The sequence below is a fragment of the Dipodomys ordii genome, unplaced genomic scaffold, assembly GCF_000151885.1.
Source record: "Dipodomys ordii isolate 6190 unplaced genomic scaffold, Dord_2.0 Scaffold60, whole genome shotgun sequence".
NCBI lineage: Eukaryota > Metazoa > Chordata > Mammalia > Rodentia > Heteromyidae > Dipodomys > Dipodomys ordii.
Genome location: NW_012267276.1, coordinates 7,214,893 through 7,226,434, shown reverse-complemented (window position 1 = coordinate 7,226,434; position 11,542 = coordinate 7,214,893). Strand labels below are relative to the sequence as shown.

Here is an 11,542-nt window from a genome sequence, read left to right as displayed (position 1 = left end):
AGCTGCATTATTCCCTCTCAGGTGGACACTCTGAGAAGTTCCACATTGACCCCCTGCGCGGTGCCATCACCACAGCTGGGCCGCTGAGTGGGGTCTCTGAGATGACCTTCTCTGTGCACGTGAGAGATGGCGGCTCGCTCCCGAGGGCTGACTCCACCACGGTGACCATCAGGTTTGCCAACAAAGCAGATTTCCCCAAAGTTCGAGCCAAAGAACAGGCACTGGTGTTTCCCGAGAACCAGCCGGTGGGCACCCTGGCCACCACGGTCACCGGGTCCTCCCCGCGGGGTGACGCACTGTCCTACTACATCGCCAGTGGAAACCTGGGCGGCGCCTTCCAGATCGACCCGCTGACCGGCCGGGTGTCCATCTGGCGGCCCCTAGACTTCGAGCGGACACAGAGGTATGTGGTGTGGATAGAGGCTCGAGACGCGGGCTTCCCGCCCTTCTCTTCTTATGAGAAACTGGACATTACGGTCTTGGATGTTAACGACAACGCCCCCATCTTTCGAGAAGACCCCTTTGCAGCGGCTGTCCTCGAAAACCTTTCTCCTCGGACAGTACTCACCGTCTCTGCGGTGGACAGGGACAGCGGGCCAAACAGCCAGTTAGGATATGAGATCGTGGATGGGAACGCGGAAAACAGCTTCAGTATCCACCACGCCACTGGGGAGATCAGAAGCACCCGACCCCTAGACCGAGAAAAAACCCCCCGTTACGTTCTCACCGTGAGATCCTCCGACAAGGGCTCTCCTTCCCGGAGCACCTCGGTGAGAGTCGTCATCACCGTGCTGGATGAAAACGACAATGCCCCCAAGTTTTCCCAGATCTTCACAGCCCACGTTTCGGAAAACTCGCCTCTGGGATTCACTGTGACTCGGGTCACGACGTCCGACGAGGACATCGGAGTCAATGCGGTCAGCAGGTACTCCCTCACGGACCAGAGCCTCCCATTCTCCATCAACCCCAGCACCGGCGACATCGTGGTCAGCAGGCCTCTAGACAGGGAGGACACGGACCGCTACCGAATTCGCGTCTCAGCGCACGATTCCGGGTGGACCGTGAGCACGGACGTGGCCATCTTCGTGACGGATGTGAACGACAATGCCCCGCGCTTCGGCAGGCCCTCCTACTACCTGGACTGCCCCGAACTGATGGACGTGGGTGCCGGCGTGGCGCGCGTCTCGGCTGCCGATCCTGACGAAGGGGCCAATGGACAAGTGGTTTACTTCATTAAGTCTCAGTCTGAGTACTTCAGGATTAACGCCACTACCGGGGAGATCTTCAACAAGCAGGCCTTAAAATACCAGAACATCAGCGGCATCGGAAACGTGAACGTCAACAGACACAGTTTCGTGGTGACCGCGTCGGACCGGGGCGCGCCGGCCCTGCTCAGTGAGACCACCGTCACCATCCGCATCGTGGACAGCAACGACAACGCACCGCGCTTCCCCCAAGACCGTTACTTCACCCCGGTCACCAAAACCGCGCGTGTGGGCGCCAGGCTGATCCAAGTCACCGCGGTGGATGACAAGGACTTTGGGCTGAACTCCCAGGTGGAGTATTTCATGTCTGACCACAGTAGGTTGGGGAGGTTTACGATGGACAGAGACACAGGGTGGATTTCTGTTGCGTCCTCGCTGATTTCCGACTTGAACCAGGACTTTCTGATCACAGTCACCGCGAAGGATAAAGGAAACCCTCCTCTTTCTTCCCAAGCTACGGTGCAAATAACTGTCACTGAAGAAAACTACCACACACCTGAATTCTCCCAGAGCCACGTGACGGTCACCGTTCCTGAGAGCTACGGCGTCGGGGGCGTCATCAGGACGCTGTCGGCCAGGGACGGGGATGCGGCCATGAACGGCGCCATCCAGTACGGCATCTCCTCCGGGAACGAAGAAGGCACTTTTGCCATCAACTCATCCACAGGGGTGCTGACCTTAGCCAAAGTCCTCGATTACGAGCTGTGCCGGAAACATGAGCTGACCGTCAGCGCTGCGGACGGAGGCTGGGTTGTCAGAACGGGCTTCTGCCGTGTGACCGTCCACGTGGCAGACGTGAACGACAATTCTCCGGCTTTTGTTCCCGAGGAGTATTTCCTTACTGTTCTGGAAAATGCCCCGAGTGGGACGACAGTGGTCCACCTGAACGCCACGGACGCAGACTCTGGGATGAACGCAGTGGTGGCGTACAGTGTGCAGGCCTCGGACAGTGACCTCTTCATCATCGACCCCAACACCGGCATCCTCACCACCCAGGGCTTCCTGGACTTCGAGACCAAGCAGAGTTACCACCTCACCGTGAAGGCCTTCAACGTGCCGGATGAGGACCGGTGCGGCTTCGCCTCCATCACCATCCAGCTGGAGGGCACCAACGAGTACGTGCCGCGCTTCGTCTCCAAACACTACTACTTTGAAGTCTCCGAGGCGGCGCCCCGGGGCACCGTGGTGGGGGAGGTCTTTGCCAGTGACCGGGACCTGGGCTCCGACGGCGAGGTCCATTATTTAATTTTTGGCAGCAGTCGAAAGAAAGGTTTGCAGATCAGTAAGAAGACGGGACAGATCTACGTGTCTGGGCTTCTGGATAGAGAGAAAGAAGAAAGGGTGTCTTTGAAGGTGCTGGCCAAGAACGCGGGCAGCATCCGGGGTGCGGACGTGGACGAGGTGACGGTGAACGTCACGGTGCTGGACGCCAATGACCCACCCGTGTTCAGCCTGGACGTGTACCGGGTGCAGGTGAGTGAGGGTGTCCCGGTGGGTACGCATGTCACCTTTGTCAGCGCCTTCGACGCTGACTCCACGCCCAGCTGGAGCCGCTTCTCCTATGTCCTGGGGCCAGGGAACGAGCAGGGCGCCTTCTCCGTGAACCCCCAGACGGGGCAGATCACGGTGACGGCCGAGCTGGACCGCGAAGCCCGCCCCGTGTACAACCTCACGGTCCTGGCCGTGGACTCGGGGACACCGCCGGCCACGGGCAGTGCTGCCCTGCTGGTCACCCTGGAGGACATCAATGATAACGGGCCGCTGCTGGCCATCAGCGAGGGGGAGGTGACAGAAAACCAGCGGCCGGGCACCCTGGTGCTCACCCTCCGCTCCACTGACCCCGACCTCCCGCCCAACCAGGGCCCTTTCACCTACCACCTCCTGAGCACGGGCCCCGCCACCAACTACTTCAGCCTGAGCTCAGTTGGGGTCCTGAGTACCACTAGGGAGATCGACCGAGAGCAGATTGCCACCTTCCGCCTGTCGGTGGTCACCCGGGACTCGGGCATCCCACAGATGTCCTCCACAGGGACAGTGCGCATCACCGTCCGGGACCAGAACGACAACCCCTCCCAGCCCCGTGCCCTGGACATCTTCGTCCACTACTTCGGGAAGGTGTTTCCGGGCGGGATCCTGGGCTCTGTGAAGCCGCAGGACCCCGACGTCCTGGACAGCTTCCGCTGCACGCTGACCTCGGGGCTCACGGGCCTCTTCAGCATCCCCGCAGGTGCCTGCGAGCTGAGCGCCCAGCCGCGCTCCTCCGACGGGGCCTTCGACCTGACGGTGCTCAGCAGTGACGGCCTGCACAGCGCGGTGACCAGCAGTGTCCGTGTGCTCTTCTCCGGCTTCTCTAACGCCACGGTGGACAACAGCATCTTGCTCCGCGTGGCCGTGCCCACCGTCAGGGATTTCCTGACGAACCATTACGTGCCTTTCCTGCGCACCGCCGGCTCGCAGCTGACAGGCCTGGGTACCGCTGTCCAGCTCTATGGGGCCTACGAAGAAAACAACAGGACGTTTCTCCTGGCAGCGGTGAAGAGAAACAGTAACCAGTATGTCAGTGCCAGCGGCGTGGCCACCTTCTTTGAGAGCATCCAGGAGGTGCTCCTGCGGCAGAGCGGGGTGAGGATCGAGTCTGTGGATCATGACGCCTGCGCCCAGGGGCCCTGCCAGAACGGGGGCAGCTGCATCCGGAGACTGGCCGTGAGCCCTGACCTGCAGAGCCGGGAGAGCCTGCCTGTCATCCTCGTGGCGAACGAGCCCCTCCAGCCGTTCTTCTGCAGGTGTCTGCCGGGGTACGCCGGCAACTGGTGCGAGACCGACATCGACGAGTGCCTGCCGGCCCCGTGCCACAATGGTGGAACCTGTCACAACTTGGTGGGGGGCTTTTCCTGCAGCTGTCCGGAGGGCTTCACCGGGAGGGCCTGTGAGAGAGATATCAATGAATGTCTGCCCAGCCCTTGCAAAAACGGGGCCATCTGCCAGAACTTTCCAGGAGGCTTCAACTGTGTTTGCAAAACTGGATATACAGGTATGCACCTATTTCACTTCTGTTCCCCAAACCCAAGACTTTAGCTATGTCGGGAATAGTAACAACAACAACAATAATAAGTTTTTGTATTTGTGTGTGTGAGAGAAAGAAAGAGAAAGGGGTGGGGGGAGAAGAAAGAACTCAGGACCTCAAGTTCTCACAGTCAGCTTTCTTGTTCTAACACTTGAGCCTTGCTCCAGCCCAGCTTCTTACTGGTTCATTGGAGAAGGAGTATTGAAGATTTTTTCTACTCAAGCAGGCTTTCAACTTTGACCCCCAGATCTCAGCTTCCTAAGAAGCTAGTATGAGCCACTGGGTGAATTTTGTCATTTTAAAATATCATTTCACCATAGTGAACATAATCATAAATATTTTCAAGCCTTCACTGTTCGTCAAATGTTGGTCTGCTCGCTTGATATGGGTTGAAATTTATTTTCTTCTTACAAGAAAACCTGTGAGAGAAGGGTATTTTCTAGCTTTCAGACAGAAGGAATTTAATGGATAGAAAAGTCCACTATGTGTTTGAAGGATGATACAGTTAATTCACAGGACTGTCTTAATTCAAGTCTACATAGTTCACTCCAGAGTTTAAATAGTGTGTTTAGTGTGTTCTGAGCAGTATACCAGTGGCTTACACCCATAATTCTAACTACTCAGGAGCCTGAGATCTGAGGATTGAGGTTGGAAGCCAGCCTGGACAGACAAATTGAAGAGATTCATCTCAAGTTAACCAGCATAAAGCTAGAAGTGAGCCAGGCACTGGTGGCTCACATCTGTAATCCTAGCTATTCAGGAGGCTAATATCTGAGGATCATGGTTAAAGCTAGCTTGGGCAAGAAAGTCTGCAAGAGTCTTATCTCTGCTAAACTACCAAAAAGTCTAGAAGTGGAACTATAAATCAAGTGGTAGAGTGCTACCTTTGGGCAAAAGAATCTCAGGGACAGTGCCTAGACCCTAAGTTCAAGCCCCAGGACTGTCATAAACACACATAAAAGCCAGAAGTAGACTATGACTCAAGTGGTAGAGTATCAGCTGCGAATAGAAAAGCCCAGAAAAAAATACAAGGCCTTGATTATAAACCTCAGGACGTCTGTAAAATAAAAGGTTAAAAAAAAGGAAAAAAGAAATGTCTTCCTAAAAGAGTTCTTTAAATTTGAAAAGATTGTGTGTGTGTGTGTATACATATATGTATACATACATATGTATGTATATGTATACACACACATATATATAATATATATGGATAGATACATACACACACCTGTATATATGTGCTATGAGATCAGCATGTCAGCATTCTTTTTCAACCACCTCCCAGATTCTTTCTTGGCTAGGAATTAATCACTGAAGACTCTTTATTCTATTTGTAACACAATACACTTATATACATATATGTTTAGTGCAAGTTTGTCTTTAATCTCAGGAAGAAGAAATGGGGATGCACTTTATCTTCAAAGGGAGCAGGAATGGGCTCTCTGCTGTGTGCACGGCACCGAGAACTGAGCCCATTGAACTCCTGGCATGTCTCTTTCTAGCTCATTTCTTTCTTTGTTTAATCTTGTGTATTTTTCTAAATGTGGTATCTTAAACTTTTAAGACTGCTCTTTTTACCATCTTAGACAGATAGATGATAGATACATGACAGATTGATAGACACACATATAGATGATATAGATGAAAGTGATTATGATTATTGAGAGGTTATATACAGAGCTACTTTCAAACTCTTGGCCCTGTAGACACTATTACATTGCATTCTCAGAGCTCTGTGAGATGGATATAATCATTATTCTCCTTTCAAGGAAAAAAACCCACTGCTGTTAGGGGATTAAAAGAGATTAAGGGAGTGCCTCCAGCTGGGGCTCAGAAAGTGCCCATCAGCTGGAGTCTGAAGCCCTGGCCTTTGTATGCCCATCACAGCCCCGCTTCCTCCCTCACTGATTTGTGCTTGCTATAGAAAACCAGAGTGGAATTCTTAGTATTTTATTTTAAAAATCATGTGTCCTTTCCCCCTCCCCCTCACATTCCCCCCCAACCTGTGTGAGAGTGTATTGGATAGAGCCTGGTCCAGGAGGAGGTGTTAGATGGCAGGAAGTAGTGTGCAGAATCTCCACACTAAGTGCAGAATCAGAGAAATCGCCAGTGATGTTAGCAGAGGCACACTACTTGTCACCTCCCTCACTTCAGGGGGTCAGGGAGAAGAGTTGCTGCCATTCTCTTCCACTGCCATTCACTGCTCTTTCATTGGCCACCTACAAGCCAATGGTGCACTGGAAAGAGGCAAGGGAGAGGGAGACTGGTGCATTATTCTATTGTGCAGAAAGTGAGGAAAAATACCTGTACAGAGAGATACAATATGTGAGCCCGGCCCCAGCAGCCAATGCTTGTGATCATAGCTCCACAGGAAGCTGGCATCCAGATTGAGGTTTGAATCTAGCCCAGGCAGAAAAATCTGCAAGGCTCCATCTCCAAAATAACCAGCAAAATGATAGGCTGGAGGCATGATTCAAGTAAGTGTGAGATCTCGATTTCAAACTCCAGTTTCAGGAACAGAAAAACAATAATAAGGAAAGATGATATCTGTCATTAGGAAAGATATTAAAATTCCTATTTTAATTGTAGGAAATGGACTTACTTCCTCAGGGTTAAACCTCCCATGAGTACACCATAAATTCTTTTTGTAGGAAAGGTTATTTGAAGTCAAGCATTAGTTCCACCTACTTCTCTGAGTTCATTTCTGTCTCCATTTGCATAGCTGGAGATAATCCAGATGATCAGCTATTATATAAACAAGTATAAAATCAAATGACTAGGGCTGGGAAAGTGGCTCAGTGGTAGAGTGCTTGCCTTGCATGCATGAGGCACTGGGTTTGATTCCTCAGCACCACATAAGCAGAAAAGGCTGGAAGTGGTGCTGTGGCTCAAGTGGGTAGAGCACTACCCTTGAGCTGAAGAGCTGAGGGACAGTGCCCAGGCCACACAACCAACAACAACAACAAAAAATCAAATGAGTAATGTGAATCTTACATTTAAAAAATTATATACTTCATTATTTCAAATTCCAACCAATCTATAAAAACTAGCAGATAAAGTCTGATTGTTTTATTTCTTTTCTTTATTTTGTAATCCAACAGAAAGCTTGATAATAAGCCAGATGCTAGCAACTCATGCCTGCAATCCTAGCTATGGAGGTGACTCAGACCTGAAGTTCAACTGGCCTAGTCAGAAGTTGATGGGGCTCTTATTTCCCATTAGCCAGCAAAACAAAACAAAACCAAGGAAAAAACTCACAAAAATGGAATTGGAAGCACCATAACCCTAACCCAACCCCTAATCCTCACTGTAAACCTAACCTTCACCCTCACCCTAACCCTCACTGTCACCTTAACCCTCACCCTAACCCTGTCACCCACACGCTAAAACTCACCCTCATCCTAACCCTCACCCTCACCCTAACCCTACCTTAAAACTCACCCTAACCCTAACCCTCACCATAAACCTAACTTTAACCCTCACCCTCATACTAACCCTAACCCTCACCTTAACCCTCACCCTAATCCTCACCCTAACCCTAACGCTAACCCTAACCCTCACCCTAACCCTTATCCTCACACTAACCCTAACCCTCACCCTAACCCTTATCCTCACACTAACCCTAACCCTCACCCTAACCCTTATCCTCACATTAACCCTAACCCTCACCCTAACACTCACCTTACCCCTCACCCTACCCCTCACCCTAACCCTAACCCTCACCCTAACCCTAACCCGAACCCTCACCTTCACCCTAACCCTCACTGTCACCCTAACCCTCAACGTGCTTGGAGCACAAATGCTACAATAGAGCACTTAGGCCTTGAGTTCAAACCATAGTCCTTACACACAGAAAGAAATAGGGGGTGGGGTGGGAGTGGGGAGGGAAAGAGGGAGAAATGAAGAAAGAAAGGAAGGAAGAAAAGGAGGGAAGGAGGGACGAGAGAGGGAGGGGGAAAGAAAGTAAGACAAGAAAGAAAAGAGAGAGAGAAATTGAGGGGAAGTGAGAAAGAAGGGGAGGAAGGGAAGGAAGGGAAGGAAGGAAGGGAGGGAGGAAGGAAGGAAGGAAGGAAAGGAGGGAGGGAAGGAAGGAGGGAGGGAGGGAGAGAGGGAAAGGAGGAAAGGAAGGGATAGAAGGAAGGAAGGCAATTCTCAGGTAGAAATGTGTTAAGTTTCTACACTTGTTTAATGGTCTTGTCAGTGTGGTTTCTGACAAAGCAAAGCATATTAGCCCCTAGCTAGAATCACAGGGTAGCCCCACTAAGGAAGACGGAGCTGATAGCACCAAAATATCTTCAAGAGCTGCTCACAAGACAAATTCCATGCTATATTGAAATGTGACCTACAAAATGAATTTTGGAAGAATACCATATTAGACTTGCTCTATTTTAATTTTTTTAACTGACATAGATTAATTGAATGTATTTGTTGGGAATTAGAAGACATTAGGTTAAGTGACATAAACCAGGCACAAATAGACAAACATCACTATCGTGTTCTCTCTTTACTTGGAAGTTATAGATCTGTACATAGGCCTGTAATTACTGGGAAGTGGAGTGAGAAGAGGAGGGTGGGTAATAGGAAAATATTCCTGGTATTTATGTTAATGTAATACTAGGGCTTAGTGGAGTCTTATCTCTTCAAAGTTTGCATATATTCACCAAGTATTTTTGGTCATCAGAATTATTTTAAATCATATGTATTTTTATCATATTCTACTTTTACTTGTGGACTTTTGCTTATATTTTGTCTATGGGTTTTAAGTCTATGAAATTACAAATCAAAGCTGCTTAGATGTTTCTGTGACAGCCTGGGTCTCAGCCTCTCCTTCTATCTTGGTTTGTCCCTGTTACTCTGTCTCACTTTCTCTGTGAGTGTCTTTCGGTGTCTCTCTGGTTCTCTCTGTCTCTGTCACTGTTTCTCTCTCACACATACCAATGCATATAATGTGTAAGTACAGTGGACTGAACTTCCCACAGGGAGTGATTGCTTGCTGCACAAAGATTTTGCATGAAAAGCATCTTGTAAAGATACAAATAGGAAGCGGGCCAACTGTGTCCCATGCCTATAATCCTAGCTACTCAGGAGGCTGAGATCTGAAGATAATAGATGCCATCACTGGCAGGAAAGTGATACTCGTATCTCCAATTATACAAAAATAAAGGAAGAAAGAAAGAAAGAGAAAAGACAAGAATCCAGAAGATAGGTATGGCTCAAGTGGTAGAGTGCTAACCTTGAGTGAGAAAGTTTAGGGACCCTTAGGACCCACTCCAAGCCTGGCACCAAAAGGAAGAAAGAGAAAGAAGGAAAGGAAGAATGAAAGAAAAGAAGGAAGGAAGGAACGAATGAAGAAAGAAAGAAAGAAAGAAAGAATGAGAGAGAGAGAAAGAAGGAAGGAAGGAAGGGAGGAAGAAAGGAAAGAAAGAAGGGAAAGAAGGAAGGAAGAAAGGGAAAGGAAATGAAAGGAAAGGAAAGAAAAGGAAGGAAAGAGAAAAGAAAAGGAAGGAATGGGAGGAAGAGAGAAAAAAAGATGCAAGTACAAAGCTAGCTGCTCATGGCTCAAGCCTGTAATCCCAACTACATAGGAGGCTAAGATCAAGGATCTCAGTTCAGAGCCTACCTGGGCAGGAAAGTCTGTGAGACACTTCTCTTCAATTAACCACCAGAAAACCCTCAGTGGAACTGTGGCTCAAAGTGGTAGAGTGCAGGCCTTGAGCAAAAAGCTCAGGGACAGTGCCCAGGCTCTTAGTTCAATCCCTATGACTGACAAAAAAAAAAGGTCTATATGGAGCTGTGGCTCACATTGTAAAACCCTGAGTGAAAAAGCTATGTGAGAGCACCCAGGCCTAGCACCAAAAAGGAAAAAAAAATTATGAAAATGAAAATTATAGAATTCAAAGTTATGAAGGAATAAAATGATTATATTTCTTGTTTTTATTCCTCAAATTTTTATTTTTGAAAGCTTGGTTTTTCAGTGTGACTATGGGAATACAAAGTATAGAGTAACTTTTTTCTGAACCAGTGACTTAGCGAGGGGACTTAGAGTCTTAAAGAGGGGAGAATTTGTATAATTTAGTTTTCTGATCTTTTTCTTTCTTTTTTGGTGCCATAGTACTTCATTTATTTTTTATTTTTATTATGTATTTTTATTGTAAAGATACTGTACAGAAGGGTTACAGTTACATGAGTAAGGTAATTGAGTACATTTCCTATCGAGCATTATTATGTCCTCATTTGTTTATTCCCCTACCATTCCTTCCCTCCCCGATCTTTTTCCTACTGGAAGAAAAAAAATCAATTTAAAACAATAAAAGTGTGACATAACTAGTAAAAAAGAAGAATTTCCTATAATTTCACTGTTAAATCACTAGATGAATCTTTGATTGGCTGTTGAATAGAGGATTAGAAAAGTTTGCTTTAAAGCCTGTCCTGGTGGCTCACACCTGTAATCTTGGCTACTCAGAAGTCTGAGTTCTGGAGGACTGCAGTTCAAGGCCAACCCAGATAGAAAAGTTTGGTAGACTCTGTCTCCAAAATAACTAGCAGAAGGCAGGCTGAAGGAGTAATTCACATTGTAGAGCACCGAGCTAACCTTATAAGCAGAATGAGTGCAAGTCTCTGTGTTCAAACCACAGCACTGAAAAAAAAAAAAAAAGAGAAAAACAGGAGAGAAAGAAAGCAAGAAAGTACAGAAAAGTAAAAGGGTCATTATGGTACACAAAATAGAAAATATGAGATTTTCATAAAATACCAAAAACTTTGATCAACAGTCACTATGTATTTGTAAATATTAATGTCTTTTGGATTCTCATACCCCAGAATTCCAGGGATTCTGGCAAGAAAACATGGACCTAATAAGTATAAATCCATCTGTCCTGCCCTGCACAAAGCGAATGTATTGTGCGCGGTGGGTCCAGTTAGGAAGATGACATGGGGTGTGTGTCTGCCTCACCCCCTCCGCGTCTGGGACCTCCGCTGTCTGGAGCTTCCATGTTCTGTAGTCTGCACTGGCACCTACGAATTAGGATTGCTCATAAAGTGAGGGTGCAGAGACCTCTGACCCCCCTGTTCCCCGGCTCCATGGGCTGTATGGGAGGTGTGGGTGTGGGACCAGGCCATGAGCCAGGTGAAATCTTGGCAGGGTCTCTAGGAAGTCTGCATTTCCAGGGAAGATGGATTGGTCCTTTCATCTCCTCTGTGTCCATTGGCAGAA

The 11,542-nt window shown here is 48.5% G+C and overlaps 1 protein-coding gene across 1 annotated transcript in view; it reads left to right on the top strand.

The window, feature by feature from the left end:
* The window catches only part of Fat4 (FAT atypical cadherin 4), a 190,065-nt gene that overhangs the window by 153,701 nt on the left and 24,822 nt on the right, over positions 1-11,542 (top strand). Inside the window, exon 10 of the mRNA XM_013022110.1 lies at positions 3-4,296. Within this exon, the coding sequence (XP_012877564.1) occupies positions 3-4,296 (4,294 nt within the window). The remainder of the gene's footprint in view (positions 1-2; positions 4,297-11,542) is intronic.